The 21,050-nt window shown below is 35.6% G+C and overlaps 1 protein-coding gene across 1 annotated transcript in view; it reads left to right on the plus strand.

Annotated features, from left to right (window-relative positions):
• Positions 1–9,560: 9,560 nt before the first annotated feature.
• Positions 9,561–21,050, plus strand: part of ALDH1L2 (aldehyde dehydrogenase 1 family member L2) — a 116,789-nt gene continuing 105,299 nt past the window's right edge. The window contains exons 1-3 of the mRNA XM_053716957.1: positions 9,561–9,719; positions 14,894–15,038; positions 19,144–19,378. Coding sequence (XP_053572932.1) covers positions 9,672–9,719; positions 14,894–15,038; positions 19,144–19,378 — 428 coding nt within the window. The 5' untranslated portion in view covers positions 9,561–9,671. The remainder of the gene's footprint in view (positions 9,720–14,893; positions 15,039–19,143; positions 19,379–21,050) is intronic.

Consider the following 21,050-nt stretch of genomic DNA (forward strand, 5'->3'; position numbering starts at 1 on the left):
ATGTGATAATTTTCAAGGGGGTGATTCTTTTCAATACCCTCTATATCAAGGATAAACAAACTCCACAAATGTACAAAATTATGCAAAGGGGCATTAGAAGTCTGCATTCACATTCAACATCCAGAATCTTTGAAGGGAGAAAGAACACTCTGCACAGTGGCACTAGACATTGTTCCTGATTGCAGCATGAAGGCCCATGTTAAGGCTAAATTTGAAGAAACAGTGAAAAAAGCCAAGGATCTAACAGGTGTAATACGGCAAATAAATTGTGCCATAGAAAACTGCTGAATAAGGAAATCACCCACAGATATAAAATTAAGTAGAGAGTCTTCTAGTTCTGTTCACCTGATGGCTAAACAGAACTAGGAGGAGGAAGGGGCAATACTTGAGGGTAACCTTTATTCAGGTAACCAGGGAAGTGGGCAGTTCTGTCCACACCCTTTAAGAGAGCGGATCTCTCTAGTAAGTGTTACTAGTGATAGCCAAGATAATAAAGTTTTAGTGTCCATAAAGTGTCTATAGAACATAGGTGCTGCCATGTTGTAAACTAGGTGTCTTTCTCTGCCGAGGTCAATTCGGATTATCTTAAGTTATGAAGGTATAATCTAGATTTTATTAAAGACACAGAGACGAGTATTTTGCTTTCTTTCCTTTACTACTTAAATGCAGTTTTTAAAAGTATACAGAAATAAATACAAATAACTGTCAATATTTTAAAAAGACAGTAAAAACAGTGTACAGACCAGTGACCAATAGAAATGGAGAACTGGTTAAACTAGAACAAAGTGACCAATCAGCTTGATAATATAGCGTATAAACTGTCTAACATCAAACAGCAAATCCTCTTTCTTGGCATCTGTTGAAGGAAAAACCAAGTCCATGATGAAAAAATAACTCCAACCAAAAAGGCAACAAAAAATACTGAAGAGGAGAATCCTGAAGAAGAAGACCATCCACGAGGAAATATCCAAACGATGTGAAGAATTTGACAACCAACTGGAACTTTGCAGAAACTGATATGAACTTGATTGAAGTGATGACTTGCCACTCAAATGAGAAGGAACAAAACCACTTAAAACGAAATCCTGGTTATGGATTGGTAACTAAAACAAATGTACAATAAAAAAGATTAATAATATGATAATACATATAAAGGAAAATATACACATCAATAAAGAGGAGGGAAAATACTTGTCTCTGTGTCTTTAATAAAATCTAGATTATACCTTCATAACTTAGGATAATCCGAATTTTATTACAAGACCAGAGACTCATATTTTGCTAGTTTAAAGCAACTAACAAAATAAATTAAGAGAGGCATGTTCAATGGGTTTAAAATACAATTGTTTAAATATGGAATCTGAAGACCAGTCAGCTGCATCCAAAATTTGTTGAAGGGTAGCAGCTCTCAAAAATGCTTTAAGAAGCGGCTGATCCTCTAACAGAGTGAGCAGAAAAAGACAAATCAATACCTGCTTCACTCATAACCCATTTAACCCACCTGGCAATAGAGTTAGATGACACAGGATGATGAGGAGGTACAAAAGATAACAAAAGTTGATTATAAGAAGAAGTACGAAAGGAAGAAGTTCTACGTTTATATTCCTTGAGACATACAACCACACAGAGAAGAGGTTCAGAAGGTAAATAAGGATAGAATATAGAAGTTGAAAAAGATTTAGTTATTTTATAGATAAAGAAAGTGACACCTTCAGGAGTGAAACGTTTAGAGTTAAAATCCAAAGCTCTCACCTCAGAAACTCTACGAAAAGAGATTAAGCACAAAAGAGTAGCTAATTTGGCAGAAAGTTGCTTTAAAGAGAAAACACAAGGTCAACATTTAAAAAAGAAGAGTATTTAGGAGCAGGAGGTCTATTACGTTTAATAGCTTTCATTAATTTACAGATTAGAGGGTGTTGGCCAGCAGGAAAATTATTAATAAAAGAGTGTTTAGCAGAAATAGCAGATCTAGAAACATTAATGGTCCTATATGCCAATCCTGAATCAAAAAGAGAAGTAAGAAAATTAATAATAAAAGTTACATCAACTGAAAGGGGATCCAAACTTCTCTCCAAGCACCAGCAAGACCATCTGGACCATGTGGAAAAATAGCATTTTTTGGTACCAGGTGCCAGAGAGTCCTGAAGCAGCGCCTTAGCTTCTTGTGATAAGCCTTGGAGAGGTGAAGATTGCCCGCAATTGACCAAGCTATGAGACGAAGAGATCCGTGAACGATAAGATCGTGAGGAAGACCTTCTGAATCTGACAAAAGAAGAGGAAAAAGAGGAAGAAGAACAGGATGGTTGACAGACAACTCTAGAAGAGATGGGTACCAAGGTTGAGATGGCCAAAGGGGAGTGATTAGGAGAATTGAAAGGAGATCCCGTCGGACTACTGAGATGGTTCTCTGAATAATGGAAAATGGGGGAAATGCATACGCTGTCTGAAGAGGCCAGGGGTGGAGAAATGCATTGATCGCCATGGCATCTGGATCTGGACGCCAACTGAAATAAGGACGAATCTGAAAATTCAGTCTCGAAGCGAACAGATCCATCAAAAAGGGTCCTCTGAGAGACTGAAGCAAATGAAAAACTTGAGTGTGAAGTTTCCAATCGCTCGAGTCTGTCAGATAACGAGAACCCCAATTCGCTGTGACATTGGATAAACCTGGAATATATTCTGCTTTGACAGAAATATTTCTGTCCAAGCAAAGGTGAATGAAATCTTTCGTAATAATTGATAAATCTCTCGATTTTGTACCACCGAGACGATTGAGATAACGTACTGCAGAAATATTGTCCATTCTGAGTAAAATGGACACAGGCAAAGAATCTTTGTAAAAACTCTTGACTGCAAAAGAGCCTGCCAAAAGTTCTAAGCAGTTGATATGAAAACTTTTTTCTTCTGAAGACCATTTTCCGCCCGTGATTGAAGGGCTGCAACGAGCTCCCCAGCCCGAACAACTGGCATCGGATTCTATAATTAAATCCGGAGCTTTCCCAAAAATGGCCCTCCCATTCCAAGCTTCTATATGGGAGAGCCACCACAAAAGTTCTTCTTTGGCTTCTGAAGATAGAGGGATCAAATGGGAATATGAAAGACCTTTCTGAAGATGAAAGATTTTCAAACGTTGAAGTTCCCTGTAATGAAGAGGGGCAGGGAAAATAGCCTGAATAGAGGATGAGAGTAACCCAACTTTTCTGGCTATAGCCCTGATGGGAACCAAAGATAAAGAAAGAGTTTTTTAAATTTCTTCTTGATATTCACAATTTTCTCTCTGGGTAGACTGAGTGTAGAATTCAATGTGTCTATTTGAAATCCCAAAAAGGTTAAAGATTTGGAAGGAGAAAGAACTGATTTCTCTTTGTTGACTAAGAAACTCACATTTTCCAGAATATAAATAGTAAGCTGGAGCTGAGAATTTAAAATGACAGAACTCTGATTCATAATCAAAATATCATCTAAATAGATGATAAGACGAACTCCTCGTAAACGAAGCCAAGTAATTATAGGTTTCATTAATTTGGTAAAGATCCAAGGAGCCGAGGACAGACTGAAAGGCATACAAGTGAAACTCCAAATTTTGCCTTCCCAAACAAAGGTGAGAAATTTCCTGTGTTCCTGAGCTACAGGAACTGTAAGATAAGCATCTGTCCGATCTAATATGACTAAGTAATCATTGTCTAGAAGGCAATCTCTGAGAAGATGAATACCTTCCATTTTGAAATGTTGATAGACAACGAAGGCATTTAAGGATTTTAAATTTAAAACTGGACGAAATTGGCCATTTTTCTTTTTTTACGAGAAAAAGATTGCTTAGGAAACAATTTTGAGGATTTAAAGACGGTTCTATGGCTTGTTGTGATAAAAGGTTTGATATTTCGTCTTGAACCAAAGTTCTGTCTGAAACTGAAAATTTTATTGGAAGAGAAAGAGAATTTTGTACAGGAGGAGAAATAAAATCTATAAAAAGCCCTGAAATGGTTTGAAGAACCCATTGATTTGTTATGAGGTTCCAATTGTAAGCATAAAAAGCGATTCTGCCTCCTATAATGTTTTGAGAAGAAACATGAAAAAGAAGGAAAAAATTTACCTTGAGGGGCACGAGATCTTTGCCTTGATGGTTGAAATCTTGGATTCCATGGTCTCCCTCTAGAAGGGAAGAAACCAGAGGTTGCTGGATTCTGGAAATGTCTGTATTGAAATTGTTGTTGTTGATTTGCAAATTGATTTGCATATTGAGACCGATTGGGGTATGATGCACGGCCGGGAAAACGGCCTCTTCCTTTCACGGTCTGATCAGAAAAACGATCTTGGTAGAAAATTTTCTTCATAGATGTTCTGACCTTATTTAAGTTAGAAAATGTGTTGACATAACTATTTAATTATTTGATGAAAGTGTCTCCAAATAATAAACCATTAGTGTCTGAATGAATTTCGTTAACTGCGAAATCACAAACTCTAGGGTCAATCCTCCCGAGAATATTTCTTCTACGCTCAGTATACATAGCCGAATTGGCATTGCCTAGAAAACTAAGCATTCTTTGAAGCCATTCTCTAACAATGACTGGGTCTAATAATGTGTTATCATAGACAGCCTGTTCTGATAGGTCAAAAAGTTTAGATAAAGGACCTATTGAATCCAAAACATTTTCCTGGCATATTTTCCGTGCCCTATCCATCCCTTTTTTAATTTTAAAACCCGGGGAACCTATAAATTGTAATATGTTAGGGTCAACCTCCGCGGTACAACCTGCGTTTTTGTTACGAGAATCTCTTTTTAAAGGCTGAGGTAACTGAAAGTCAATAAAATCTGCTATATCTGAAGATGGACACCCCTCCGCTGATCTTGGATGATGTAAATCATCAGCGTTAAATCTAGGGTTACCTAGGCAATCATAAAAAATGTTCTCTTCAGAATCAGATTTAAGGTGTTTAGTCTTCTTTAAACCGTTTTTACATTTTTTAACCTTTGGAGAGGCACACTTTGGAGAGGCAACCTTCCTCAGAAAAAGGTTGAGTTAAATAATCATTAGAATTTACTGAATCCAAAGAGGAATCAGAATTATATTCTGTAGATGAATAAATGTCTAATGCATCTTTATTGGTCAAAGCCTCTCCCATCAGTGACCTCTTGGGAGTAGAGGATTCAGCAGGTGTTTTTCTTCCTTTCCTGCAAGGAACAAAAGAGCCAGAAGCAAACTAGCGAGATTTTTTAACCAACTTTTTGCTCGTATTAATAGTGCTGGAAACAGTTCTTTTCCTTTTAACAACCTTTTTTGAATTAGATTTATTAATTAAAAAGGTAATTTTTTCTAACATGGAGTTCATTGAAACATCAATCATTTTTTGTACACCTTCAGAGTTAAGTGAAGGATTTACCTCAGAAAGTTGAGACATTATTTACAAATTGAAAAAATATAATATTTGAAAAACTTTGTATTAACTAACTAAAAATTAATAACAAGGATTGAACCAAGAGATATACAAAATTTAATTAAACTTAAAATTAATTTAGATGCCAAGAAAAATGAATTAGTAAAATATGACTTAAAATTTGGAGACAGAGACCACAATATGGATAAATGAAACCGGAATGAAAATAACTAATTTGAACTCTTTTTTTGCAACATATAACAGCTGTTGAAGCATCAAACACAGCCGATCTGAGGTAAAACAGGGAGCGGGAAAGGCGCGGGTGTGTGTGTGTCTAACTACGCAGTTAGAAGAGGAATGTACTGCGCATGTGCACGGACCAGATACAGGCCGCAAATGGATGCGGAGAACTTGCTAACGACACAGAGACTAAAAGAGGGTAAGATAGAGAAAACAATGAACGAAAATAAAAATATAAAAAAAAAACGGATGTAAACAGGATATTAGAATTAAAGAATAAAAGTGGAAGAAAACATTTTTTAACAAAAAACAGAGTAAAATAAAATATATAAATATTAATCACATTAAGGATGAAAAGAAACAACCACCGAAAAACAAATATCAAATAAGCAATATATCTATTATTTTATTAAGTATTGAAAAACGATACTTATCTCCTTCAAGCAGTAAAAGAAAGAGGATTTGCTGTTTGATGTTGGACAGTTTATAGGCTATATTATCAAGCTGATTGGTCACTTTGTTCTAGTTTAACCAGTTCTCCATTTCTATTGGTCACTGGTCTGTACACTGTTTTTACTCTCTTTTTCAAATATTGACAGTTATTTGTATTTATTTCTGTATACTTTAAAAAAAACTGCATTTAAGCAGTAAAGGAAAGAAAGCAAAATATGAGTCTCTGGTCTTGTAATAAAATTACAAAAGAGTGTACAACTACCTGCTATGTGGGATATAACAACTCTAAGAATTGTGGGACAGCCCACAATGTTTAGAATTAAAGGGACAGTCTAGTCCAGATAAACTTTCATGATTCAGATAGGGCATGCAATTTAAAACAATTTTCCAATTTACTTTTATCACCAATTTTGCTTTGTTCTCTTGGTATTCTTAGTTGAAAGCTAAACCTAGGAGGTTCATATGCTAATTTCTAAGCCCTTGAAGGCCGCCTCTTCTCCCAGGGCATTTTGACAGTTTTTCACCACGAGTGGGTGTTAGTTCATGTGAGTCATATAGATAACACTGTGCTCACGTACGTGGAGTTCCTATGAGCCAGCACTGATTGGCTAAAATTCATGTTTGTCAAAATAACTGCAATATGGGGGCAGTTTGCAGAAGCTTAGATACAAGATAATCACAGAGGTAAAAAAGTGTATTTATATAACTGTGTTGGTTATGCAAATAAAGGGAGTGGGTAATAAAGGGATTATCTATCTTTTAAAACAATAAAAATTCTGGTGTAGACTGTCCCTTTAAATTACACGAAAAGGGGATAAAATAAATAATAAAAAGAATATTGCAAAGATTTTTTTACTACAGATACTGCAGTAAACATTCTAGATAAAACTGTAAAATATCTGATTGGTCACTTGAGGTCATGTGAGTGGCCGTTGAGATGCGGACTTTGTTGAAGACTTTTACTCTACTTACTAACTGACAGGGAACTTTTTAACAAGACTTATGATTGGATAGGATATGTCATGTGAATTGCATTTCTTTTGAATTTTGTAACAACATATTTTTTGGTTGGTTTACAATATATGAAATATTACTGAATTATAGTAACAGATGGAGAATTTAGACAGAGAATAAAGTTGGAAGTTGAATTAATTCACATATATATATATATATAACGATCGTTTTTTTAATTTTATTTTATATAATATGAAGTCAGATACTGAGCATTCTGTGAAACAAATTTTATCTTTAACTTTAGCATGTTCACTCACTAATGGGAACGGTAGATCTATATTTTTAATTAACATGAGTGTTTTTAAATATGTGGCATTATTAGGTGCAAATAATCGGTTCCCATTAGGAGTTAAGGAAAAAATCCATCTGTGTAAATCTCATACTCAAAGGTGTTTTTGGTAATTTGGTAGGAAGGATTTATTTCACTATATAAAGTGTGATTTTATTTAACAGACCACAGCTCTGTATTTTTATTCTCTTGAAAAAGACAATGATATCTGTTGAAACGCGTTGAAAATATTTTATACGGATGAACACTGTCAGTAAACTTTGTTTGTATGGAACGGAAGTTTGAAGCTGTATTTTTTCAATAAAACTCGAAAGGCTTATTTACAGTTTTGTCTGTGAGTATATTCCTTTTAGTGTACGTTCTACACCATTTGTGGACCTCTCTCATTTATATACAGCTAAAAGGAGAAGCAGAGGTCGGCTGCAATTGCAGGGAAGTCATTTTTGTGTATTTTTTAAACACTAATTATAAACTTTTTTTCTTTTCAACATTCTAAACAAAGTCAATGTCAACAAATTTCTCATTGCACAAGAATTTCTGGTGAATGGTGCAATGCCGCCATCTGCCCATTCGCGGCCAATCAGCCCCTAGCAGGGGGTGTCAATCATCCCGATCGTGGACGAGGTGGCGGATGAGTTAAAGCGCAGCGGTCTTAAGACCGCTGCTTCTTAACTCCTGTTTCCGGCAAGCTGAAAGGCTTGCGCGGAATAAGCAGCATACGCTGCTTAATAAATCGGCTCCTATGTGTCTAATCACAGAGTACCTGATTGCGCCAATGAACTAAATGTAGTGTGCTCCCGCGCTGGGTAAAGCAGCCAACAGCTAAATACTTTGAGATGCTGTTACATACTTTTAAAAAAAAACAATAGCGCAGAAGAGGACCACAAGGAAAGTAAGGTAAAAAGCGTTTTGGGGTTTAAATCTTTAATTTGCTTTATTTTCTACAGGTACCGCTACGTTAATGTTACATAATTCTGTTGACTGTACCTTTAAACATTTAATGTTACAATCTCAAAGTATTTATTAAAAAAAACATCAACAAATGAAATCTAATATTTTCTAAACTAATACACTCCCCAACTTCATTTAAAGGGAAAGTCTACACTAAAATTATTGTTTAAAAAGTTAGATAATGCCCATTCCCCAGCTTTGCACAACCAACATTGTTAGATTAATATACTTTATAACATTTAAACCTCTAAATTTCTGTTTCAAAGGCTCTATTGACAGCCTCTTAATAACATGCTTTTTTATTTGCTTTCACAACATGAGACTGCTAGTTCCTGTGAGCCATATAGATAAAATTATGTTATGTTAATGCCCGAGGAGTTATTTGAGATTGAGCACAACACAGTACAAACTGCAAGTCATTAAATAATAAATAAAAAAGTTATTTGATCAGGGGGCTGTCAGAAGATGCTTAAATACAAGGTAATCACAGCGGTAAAAAGTATATTAACATAACAGTGTTGGTTATGCAAAACTGGGGAATGGGTAATAAAGGGATTATCTATCTTTTAAAACAATAAAAATTATATTGTAGACTGTCCCTTTAAGGGTAAGAATTTTTAAAACAAAAAATTCAAATATTCCACTTCCTATCCGTGTATTACAAAAATAGAACACTATCTGAAATCATAATTCAAAATAAATTAGCTATATTTATATTCTAACTGCATTTGTTGTTAAATGTTTAGTTCTGGTGCATGCTGGAGAATAGACTCCAAATAATTTGCCATATTATGTGCTAGAGTGATGTGGCTGCTTGCAGAGGTGATAGGGTTACAAAAAGTATTGTTATAACTTGCCAGTCCACTTCTGACATTCTCAAGTGGCTGTACAGTTGCATCATTCATCGCTAGCTTATGGAGGGGAGGGTGTCTGGGACGATTTGAGGGCGGGGCTCGAATCGATGCACCGCACCAAAGAGGAACGGGAAGAGTGTACTTTACGTGCAGCACTATATTTCAAAACAATATAACAGGGCGTGGTTAATTCATTAAGTAGCTATACGATGGAAAGGGGCTCGATTATATACAGCGAAGGGCGGGGCTTACATACTAAAATGACAGGAGTGTAAGGTGAGGGGCGTGGCTTTAACGACTGTGCAATGTGAGCGCAAGGTGAAGAGGAATGACAATCTTCCTTCTTGACAGCTGGGCGTGGCCTTGGGTGGGCGTGTTCACCTTGGAACGGTCCCCTGCTGAATGTGAAGCGCTGCAGTCAGCTAGGGGCTACGAGGTTGTGCCCACTGCTGGGTATATGTGTGCGTCTACAAACCACTGGACACTCAGCAAGAATGATTTGGGCAGCCAGCCAATTCATCAGGAAGTTCTCCACAAGCACAGTAAGTGGTCTGCTGTCACTATCAACAGATGGGACATAACCATCTGCTTCCTTCAATGACCACCTTATTGGTATTTGGTCAGTAGGCTAATAATAACTACATACGTGCATGCTGTTGCATATAAACTAAACATAACACCCATAACAGGTACTGCAGCATATTACACTGCAAGAAGGGGTTTTATGTATCATTTGCATTCTGACATACTGCAATATTAGGCTACCGAGGGAAAAATATGTCCAAGTGTGGTCAATGTGTGCGACCTTAGCACATCGATCATAATTTCAATGTAATTTAATATAGGTTTTAATGCTGAGCTTCTTGGTAATTATTTCTGTACGTAGAGTTAGCTGTTCATATGCTGTGACCTTAAAAGCTCCTGCTGTTTCTATATACTACTAGATGCTTATGCTAATGTAGTGGTAATGCATGTGTATGTATGGTCGTTATAGAGCAATAAAGACTCGTATGTGCATTACTGTTATGTTACACTAATATAGGTTTGCTATGCAATACGTTGCAGCATGTAGCAGACAAGGGGTTAAACCAACCCTTTCTATGCTACGTCCAGTGGCTACTGGATTATTATAGGATAGACCTCTAATTAAATGAATGAGCCCCCATAAAATCAGATACAGCGTGATTTACATTCTCGCTTCTTATGCACAGCGTGTAACCCTGGTTACATGTAGAAACCACGTTGAGGCAGAGGTAAAAGACTTTTCTCCAGCGCCAGAGAATTGCATCAGCAACGCCAAACATGGGAATGAGACGAGGACACGTTGCATGTGTACTGATCACTGAGCTGCTGCACTGTACTGCTCAGTAAACGGCAAATGCACGGCTAATAATACTTACCCAGATAATAGGAACAGCTCAAAATATTAATATCAGTATTATTAGTAATAATAATAATAGTTGTAAATAATAATTAATAAATAATTGTCATTGATGACTGGCAGTAGATATTTTAATTATAAATAATTATTTTTATGCATGGTAGATTTGCCCACATGGATTAAATTCGTGTATGTGTATTAAATAGCATTAATAAACTATGTCAAAGTGTTTGAAAGCCATGGCGTGTAGTAGTAGTAAAAGACTGTGCTGTGTGATGGGTTTTGAAATTTGACAGTTGTTGCCAATAGTAATGAGTAAATATACAGAGAAAGTGTACTTAAAGGGACATTCCAGGCAATATTTAACTGCATATAGATGAATTGCATCTTTGAATAGAAACATATTTACAAAATACATGTAATGGCAAAAATGCTTCCAGTAAAATGTATCACTGTTTTAGTGTTAACATTTTTCTCTGCACATGCATGTGAAGCATAGCTAGATATTCTCAGTGAACCAGCATTTTAAATACTGCAGCTGCTCAGAGCACCAGTTAAAATTATCTGGTCAGCAATTAACATATTGAGTCATTACCAGATGGTACAAGCACCTTAGGCTCTCTGAGCAAGTGTTGTGTTTAAAATGCTGGTGCACGGTGCATACTTAAATACACTTTTTAAAAAGCTATAGATTTTATTAGAAGCATTTTTGCTAATACAAGTATATTACAAAAATGCTTCTATTCAAAACGGAAATGCATCCATGTGTATTCCATATTTGGCTGGAATATCCCTTTAAAGGGACAGTCTAGTCAAAATAAAACTTTAATGATTCAGATAGGGCATGCAATTTTAAACAACTTTCCGATTTACTTTTATCATTAAATTTGCTTTGCTCTAGGTAGACTAATATGCTAATTTCTAAGCCATTGAACTGCCTCTTATTTCACGGCATTTTGACAGTTTTTGACAGTTAGACAGTGCTAGTTCATGTGTGTCATGTAGATAACATTATTTATACTCACTCCTGTGGAGTTATTTAAGTGTCAGCACTGATTGCTTAAAATGCATGTCTGTCAAAACAACTGAGATAAGGGGGGCAGTCTGCAGAGGCTTAGAAACAAGGTAATCACAGAGGTAAAAAAGTTTATGAATATAACAGTGTTGGTTACGCAAAACTTGGAATGTGTAATAAAGGGATTATCTATCTTTTTAAACAATAACAATACTGGAGTAAACTGTCACTTTAAGCCACATGTAAATAATGTACACAAATGTTATAGGAGAAAAGTTATAGGTATGGAATGTAACAGTATGTTTTTCAGAGTTATATATTGTGTGAGTGTGTGCATGTGTGTGAGTGTGTGAGTGTGTGTGAGTGTGTGCATGTGTGTGAGTGTGTGCAAGTGTGTGTATGTGTGTGCATGTGTGTGCATGTGTGTGCGAGTGTGTGCATGTATGTGAGTGTGTGTATGTGCATGTGTGTGCGAGTGTGTGCATGTGTGTGAGTGTGTGTGTGTATGTGCGTGTGTGCGAGTGTGTGTATGTATGTGAGTGGGTGCATGTGTGTGCGAGTGTGTGCATTTATGTGAGTGGGTGCATGTATGATTGTGAGTGTGTGCATGTGTGTGTGCATGCTTACACCAATACAATTAACCCAGTATAGCATAAAAATAAAACTTATTTCCCCTTTCTCCCATTGGAAAAAAAGAACAGTATTCTGAGGGAAAAAAGCACAGAACCTTCATATCTTACATGAAGCTTCCCAGTGATTCACACTTACATTACTATAGCAGTCACTAAAGAACTTGAGGGCCAAGTGATACTTTAAATTAAAGGGACACTGAACCCAAAAATTGGTATCTTTATTTGAAATGCAAGAATGATTCAGACAGAGCATGCAATTTTAAGCAACTTTCTAATTGACTCCTATTATCAAATTGGCTACATTCTCTTGGTATCTTTATTTGAAATGCAAGAATGTAAGTTTAGATGCCGGCCCATTTTTGGTGAACAAACTGGGTTGTTCTTGCTGATTGGTGGATAAATTCACCCACCAATAAACAAGTGCTTTCCATGGTCTGAACCAAAAAAATAGCTTATATGCCTTCTTTTTCAAATAAAGAAAGCAAGAGAACGAAGAAAAATTGATAATAGGTGTAAATCAGAAAGTTTCTTAAAATTGCATGCTCTATCTTAATCACGAAAAAAATTTTTTTTGGGTTCAATGTCCCTTTAAAGTGGGCAGGATTTTCTCTTTACATGAGTTATTACATAACCCATAAAAATGTTTTTTTTCTTTTTAAATAAAGCGTGTATAGGGGATTGTGATTTATATAAATTTGTCAATGGAACCAATAAAAAGTGTGTTTCCCTTTTCCATGTTGTGAACAAAAAACCCAAAGTCTAACAGATGTATTTGCAGTAACCTGCTTATTAAAAAATGATGGCCATTACTTATATGCCCCTACTGATTTTTTTCTTTGTGGTGGTGAGGAAAGGGGGGTAAGGATATTGTCCCTATTTAAGCCCTGCAATGAAAAGTACCCTGGTGGCTCAGAACAGCAGGAGCTAAGCTGCAGTGATGTAAGGGTTCTGAACTCTATTTTACAGCATGCAATTCTTTTATAAGTGGTATGGAATATAAAATTACTATTTGGAGCTCATTAATTCTGATGTTATTGCACACATGGATATATTGGCAAAAAAAAGTAATGGGGTTTGGAAAAGCAATACATTTTACTGCTCCAGAGTGTTGAATGGTGATTGCATTTTGCACACCATTGCTCATGCACAACAAAGCTTTTAACAATCAATATGTGTTTTTCTGCTTTTTATTAATTTAAGATTTCTATAGAATAGTATAATCTCCATCAGAACACAGTCTCAGGAGCTATTATTGTCTTTTCAAAATTTTACCTCTTGTTTGTGAAGATATTTTTCAGGCAAAAGTCTATCTGTAAATTTTCACTATCCACAATCTCCCTGATTATGTAAGAATTATTTTAGTCTTCATATGTTAAACTATATATTTTAACCACATAAGCCATTGACCAATTAATCCACTTGTAAATATGGGCACAAATCCCCAAATCAAGAATTCCAGAACCCAGAATTATTTAAAAATCCAGACTTTTTCATGAAATAATAATAAATAATTATTATTTCAAATTGCCCTTTTCCCCACCAGTAAGTCACAATCTTCTTTGCCTGTGTCTGGTTTGGTTTTTGTGTTATAAAATGCAAATTCTAGTCTGAATTTATTTAAAACCACAACTGTTACCTTTCAGATTACTATCTTTCTGGTGGTACTATATATACAAAAGTATTACAAATCATATAAAGCAACTTGCATATATAAATTGCCGGGGTATCCCCAGGACCTTTTAATGGGTGCACCAACCGGCTGATTTTACTGACCACCCGACTAAAATTTTAGCCAATACAATGCTAAAATTAGTCAATATTAAAATGGTTTAATGTTTATTGCACACATTATTATTATATACATTTGTGTTAGCTTATGCAATTATTCTGTGCTTTTGATAGCAGAAAATGTTATAATATTAGAAAGTATTACACTTCCCCCACCGGCCACTACATTTTCTGTGGAGAACACTGCTTATGATATGTATATATTGCGTAAATGCTTTTTTAACACTCAGGCCCATCCCTTTTCCAAGTTTCCACATTTTACTAATGCAAATATACAAATATTCCAAAATCCAAACTATTTTGAAGTCCAAACCTTTTCCTGTCCCAAGCAGTCTGGATAAAGGGTTTTGTACCTGTATTAGTAAAATTAGTAACGAGTTGTCTCGTAATGTCAGTGTCTTATCCACAGAACACGTAGATGCATTATGTGATTGATTCCAGTTGTAAGTTGTGAATTTCAGTATTGCATTAATTGAAAGGAACATAATAATTGATTATTTTCTCTCATGCGTATAAAACAGCAGCAGTTTAAAATTATATATCTATATATCTATATATATATCATTATATATATATATATATATATATATATATATATATATAGACAGTATATATACATAGAAAGAGAGAGAGAGAGCGTATTACTATTTTTTTATTTGAATGGGGATAAAAAAATAGGCTGTTATGTCAATAGGCCAGGCGATACTACATGTTCTAGCAAGCTATAGATAATTAGATGTGTTATGGATACAGGTATCCACCTTGGCAAATTGTTTTATTATGTAATTGTACATGTGTGTATTTCAATGTGTGTAATACATAGAGAGCATCTACACTAATTCAGTAACAATAATATATATAAGGATGATGTGCTATTAAAAAATTGTATTTTATTTATAGATATATTATCAAAATAAGCTAAGATTAGCTCTTATTGGCCAGAGTCTTTTTGGGCAAGAGGTATACAACAATCTGCGCAAAGAAGGACATAAAGTTGTTGGGGTTTTCACTGTCCCAGATAAAGATGGCAAAGCAGATCCTTTAGGTAAGTGTTTTGTTAAGTGATTTGCACCTACCTAGCAATGGGAATTATGTTTTATCATCATCATTCTTTGTTCCCATCCCACTTCAGTGTACATGTTAGATAAAAGGTTTGCTGCGTTAGAGACTTTCTTGCTTTGATTATTTTGTTGGTGTGTCAGCTAAGCAACACATTAAAGTCAAAATGAAACTTTCATGAGACCGATAGCGCATGCAATTTTAAGATACATTTGAGTTTACTTCTATTATAGCATTTACTTAGTTCTCTTGATATCCTTTGTTAAAGTAGGCTCAGGAGAAGCAACACACTTCTAGCTGGTGAATGGTAGCTACACGCATATGCTTTGTCATTGGCTTGCCAGATGTGCATTGCTGCTCTGGGGCTAACTTAGCTATATGCTTAAAGGGACACTGAACCAAATTTTTTTCTTTCGTGATTCAGATAGTGTATGACATTTTAAGCAACTTTCTAATTTACTCCTATTATCAAATTTTCTTTATTCTCTTGGTATCTTTATTTGAAATGCAAGAATGTAAGTTTAGATGCCGGCTTATTTTTTGTGAACAACCTGGGTTGTCCTTTCTGATTGGTGGATAAATTCATCCACCAATAAAAAAGTGCTGTCCAGAGTCATGAACCAAGAAAAAAGCTTAGATGTCTTCTTTTTCAAATAAAGATAGCAAGAGAAACAAAGAAAAATTGATAATAGGAGTAAATTAGAAAGTTGCTTAAAATTGCATGCTCTTTATCTGAATCACAAAAGAAAAAAAATGGATTCAGTGTCCCTTTAACTGCAAGAGATAAACCTATAGGACTTGATCCCAATCCTTTAGAATAAGTTATCTAATGATTTATCTAGAAAAATCCCCATAGACTTTATTGGTGGTTTTCTGTTGAAAATCAGCAGATACTTTTTTCTAAAGGAAATAGTATATATACAAGCAATAATAAAATCCTATAACACATTAGAACACTTTCTTTTTACATTTTTATGTTCCTTTAATGTAAACCTTATTGTAAAGATGATATCTGAATGACACAACAAATAAATGCTGCAGCATTAACTTAGTAACTATCAATGTTGAATACAGCAAATATAATGGAGCATCTTTCCCAAGGTCATTGCTGAGAAAGAAATGCTGCAGAATGAGAACAGCTTTTATACACAGCAGAACGGAAGTTATTAGATGTTATTAGCTGCTGCTCACATACCTGAGCGCAGGAGCAGAAAATGAGTTTTTCTTTGACAGTGACTAAATATGGCCTAGCCAATCCATGCATGTGTGTAATCTGATGTGGAATTAACTGTCACCAATGGTACAGACAACAAGATACAGTATATAGAAAATGAATCCAGGTTAGGAGACAGAGTAATTTGAAAAATAACTTTAAGTGTGTCCATTTAAACCAAACAAGTGTACAAATTAGTTTCAAAATTCAGATCAGAGAAGCCAGCTGACTGACCCCATCACACATCCTACATGTTTCATGCCCGATATGGCATTTTGTCAGGGATAAATAGCTCTTTACTGACGACTTTAAATAACAGCCAGAATTAACCAATTAATTTCCATTCTGTTAACCCTTCTTACACTTTCAAGATCCATTACAAAAATGTATTAAGTACATACATTGTTAGTCAGAAGGTGAAATGTACTGATTGTTCCAAGCTGTCCTTGACATCTCATTCAAGTACATTTTAAAAAAAATATAATTAAGATAATGACATTTCGGAGTATTAAAACAGGGCCAAAATTTCTATGGGGAAGATTACTTCATCACAAATACGCCTAATTCTAACAGAGATATTCTAGTATATATTGTATAAAAAGAGGAGGGAATAAGATATGAGTGAAAACCCCCCAATATATATAATATAACTGTAGTACTAATAAAGTACTACAGTTAATGCATTAGAACGCTTAATTATTGCATACATTCTTGTGTATAACTGTGTTTAACTCCAAACACAATCATACATGTGCACACCATTCAAACATGTGCACACACAAACATAAACACGCGCTTAAGTGTTAAAATAACTGTGCTACACTTTTAGGAACTGAAGGAACGACATATTCAGCTGTTTATTAGTTGCATTAAAAAAAAAACAGAAATGCACTTCACTGACATGCAGATCTGCTTGGGCTGTTGTGAAGTTAAAGGGATATGAAACCCTAATTTTTTCTTTCATGATTCAGATAAAATCCAGCACCTGTGTAGTACTAGCTGATTGGTAGCTTAATGTAGCCACCAATCAGCAAGGGTAACCCAGGTTCTGAACCAAAAATGGTCCGGTTCCAAAGCTTACATTTCTGCTTTTTCGAATAAAGATACCAAGAGAATGAAGAAAATTGATAATAGCAATAAATTAGAAAGTTGCTTAAAATTGTATGCTCTATCTGAATCATGAAAGAAATATTGGGGTTTCATGTTCTTAAAGGGACATAATACTCATATGCTAAATCACTTGAAACTGATGCAGTATAACTGTAAAAAGCTGACAGGAAAATATCACCTGAGCATCTCTATGTAAAAAAGGAAGATATTTTACCTCACAATCTCCTCAGCTCAGCAGAGTAAGTTCAGTGTAAAAAGTTATACTCAGCTGTTCCCAGCTGCAGGTAAAAAAAAAATAAAAAAATTAAGAAATGAACTGCAGCCAATCAGCATCAGCAGTGCTGAGGTCATGAACTCTTACTGTGATCTAATGAGATTTGACTTAACTCTTATGAGATTTCATAGTAAGCTTCCTTTACCTGATTGGTGAAATAATATGAGAGTTCACGAGGCTCATCCCTTAAGCTGTCCCAGGACAGACACACTAAAATGCTGCTTAGAAGTCCTTTACAATGGGATGTGGCTACTGAGGAACTTTTGAGGTAAAATATCTTTCTTTTTTACATCGAGATGTTTAGGAGATATTTTCTTGTCAGCTTTTTACAGCTATACTGCATCACTTTCAAGTGTTTAAACATTTGGGTATTATGGCCCTTTAAGTTACAATTTCCTTGTCTCTCACCTGTGTATCTTTGTTAGATTGTACTTCCTCTGATAAGCAGCGTTCTCTTCTTCCTTGGCTTTAGCGGTGGCTGCAGAGAAGGATGGCACGCCGGTGTTTAAATTTCCCAGATGGAGGGTAAAAGGAAAGTCTATCCCAGAGGTCGTGGAAGCCTATAAGTCTGTAGGGGCAGAGCTGAACGTCCTTCCTTTTTGCACACAGTTTATTCCTATGGACCTGTGTAGTACTTGCTGATTGGTAGCTTAATATAGCCACCAATCAGCAAGGGTAACCCAGGTTCTGAACCAAAAATGGTCCGGTTCCAAAGCTTACATTTCTGCTTTTTCGAATAAAGATACCAAGAGAATGAAGAAAATTGATAATAGCAATAAATTAGAAAGTTGCTTAAAATTGTATGCTCTATCTGAATCATGAAAGAAAAATTGGGGTTTCATGTTCTTAAAGGGACATAATACTCATATGCTAAATCACTTGAAACTGATGCAGTATAACTGTAAAAAGCTGACAGGAAAATATCACCTGAGCATCTCTATGTAAAAAAGGAAGATATTTTACCTCACAATCTCCTCAGCTCAGCAGAGTAAGTTCAGTGTAAAAAGTTATACTCAGCTGTTCCCAGCTGCAGGTAAAAAAATAAAAAAAAATGAAGAAATGAACTGCAGCCAATCAGCATCAGCAGTGCTGAGGTCATGAACTCTTACTGTGATCTAATGAGATTTGACTTAACTCTTATGAGATTTCATAGTAAGCTTCCTTTACCTGATTGGTGAAATAATATGAGAGTTCACGAGGCTCATCCCCTAAGCTGTCCCAGGACAGACACACTAAAATGCTGCTTAGAAATCCTTTACAATGGGATGTGGCTACTGAGGAACTTTTGAGGTAAAATATCTTTCTTTTTTACATCGAGATGTTTAGGAGATATTTTCTTGTCAGCTTTTTACAGCTATACTGCATCACTTTCAAGTGTTTAAACATTTGGGTATTATGGCCCTTTAAGTTACAATTTCCTTGTCTCTCACCTGTGTATCTTTGTTATATTGTACTTCCTCTGATAAGCAGCGTTCTCTTCTTCCTTGGCTTTAGCGGTGGCTGCAGAGAAGGATGGCACGCCGGTGTTTAAATTTCCCCGATGGAGGGTAAAAGGAAAGTCTATCCCAGAGGTCGTGGAAGCCTATAAGTCTGTAGGGGCAGAGCTGAACGTCCTTCCTTTTTGCACACAGTTTATTCCTATGGATGTGATTGACAATCCCAAGCATGGCTCTATCATCTACCACCCATCCATCCTCCCGCGCCATAGAGGAGCTTCTGCTATTAATTGGTGAGGTTTGTCCAACATTACTGCATCAGCCTTATGTATATATAATGCAGCTATTGTTCTTGAGGAAATATTCTGCAATGCTTTTGTGATACTCCTTTTCTAGTCTTCATTCCTTTACTATAATAGGAAGTGAATCTAGATATTTTTTATTTTCATGCTGCCTCTAAGAAAGCTTCTATAAAAAAAGAGGCATAATAATGCTGTGATAAAATATTCTAATGCTCTCGCTGTTAGTGCTGAAATACTTGTGTGTAGCCGTGTATTAACCCCTTAAGGACCAGCGACGTACCCTGTATGTCACTGGCCTTTTTTGGGACTTGATTGTTTTATAGCGCGGTCTTGCCACCAGCGTTGAAACTGCTCTATTCCACAAAGACTGCTGGGGGGAGGGTATTAATAGCGTCTTCTTGCTAGACTTGTGCTATTATGTCCTGAAAAAACCCTTAAGGACCAGTGACATACAGGGTACATTGTTGTCATTAAGGGGTTAATAAAACAGAGCCGATTTGTTAGTATTCTATTATATTGATCTTTCAAAATAAGTTACATATAAAAATAAAATAACATTAAATGTCTCTCTAGCAGTTTAACAAAATGTCCACTGCTATTATTTTCTACTATAGATACAATCTTACTAAATATGTAGAGTGTATGTATGATCAGTCAATCTCAGTCCACTCAGGTTAGTAATCCACTACTAAAAGTTTGTTGTGGAATTTTTGTGACAGAATGCAAGCTGTTTAAAAGGGACAGTTTAATTGGAAATGTTTATTGTTTAAAAAGATAGATGATCCCTTTATTACCCATTCCCCAGTTTTGTATATCCAAATTATATTAATATGCTTTTTACCTGATTACCTGTATCTAAGCCACTGCAGTGCTTTTTACAAACTTACATTTTAGCCAATCAGTGCTGGTTATTGCATAACTCCACTGGATTGAGCACAATGTTATCTATATGGCACTCACAAACTAGCACTGTCTAGCTGCAAAAGCTAATAAAATGCACTGAGATAAGAGGTGGCCTGCAGGGGCTTAGAAATGTGCAGAGGTTTAGAGATTTTAAGGCTTGGAGGCTATAAAGTATATTAGTATATCAATGTTGGTTAAGCACATCTGGCAATATCTATCATTTTAAACTATTAAATAATCAAGTAGACTGTCCCCTTAAGCCTCCTAGTCCCAAGTAAATGCACTGAAATACAACACAAATCAGCACATCCATGCCTTAAAGGGACAGTCAACACAAAATTGTTATTTTTTAAAAAGATAGATAATGCCTTTACTACCCATTCCCCAGCTTTGCACAACCAACATGGTTATATTATTATACTTTATAACCTTTAAATCTCTACATTTCTGCCTGTTTCTAAGTCCCTAAAGACAGCCACATGATCACATGCTTTTGTATTTGCTATTCACATCAGGGGAAGCTAGTTCATGTGAGCCATATAGATAACATTGTGCTGACGCCCATGGATTCTAACAACACAGCACTAAGTCATGTGATCAGGGGGCAGTCAGAAAATGCTTAGAAACAAAGTAATCACAGAGGTAAAAAGTATATTAATATAACCATGTTTTCAGTGCAAAACTGGGGATTGGGTAATAAAGGGATTATCTATCTTTTAAAACAATAAATAAAATGAGTTGACTGTCCCTTTAAAGGCAC

The sequence above is a fragment of the Bombina bombina genome, chromosome 6, assembly GCF_027579735.1.
Source record: "Bombina bombina isolate aBomBom1 chromosome 6, aBomBom1.pri, whole genome shotgun sequence".
Taxonomy (NCBI): domain Eukaryota; kingdom Metazoa; phylum Chordata; class Amphibia; order Anura; family Bombinatoridae; genus Bombina; species Bombina bombina.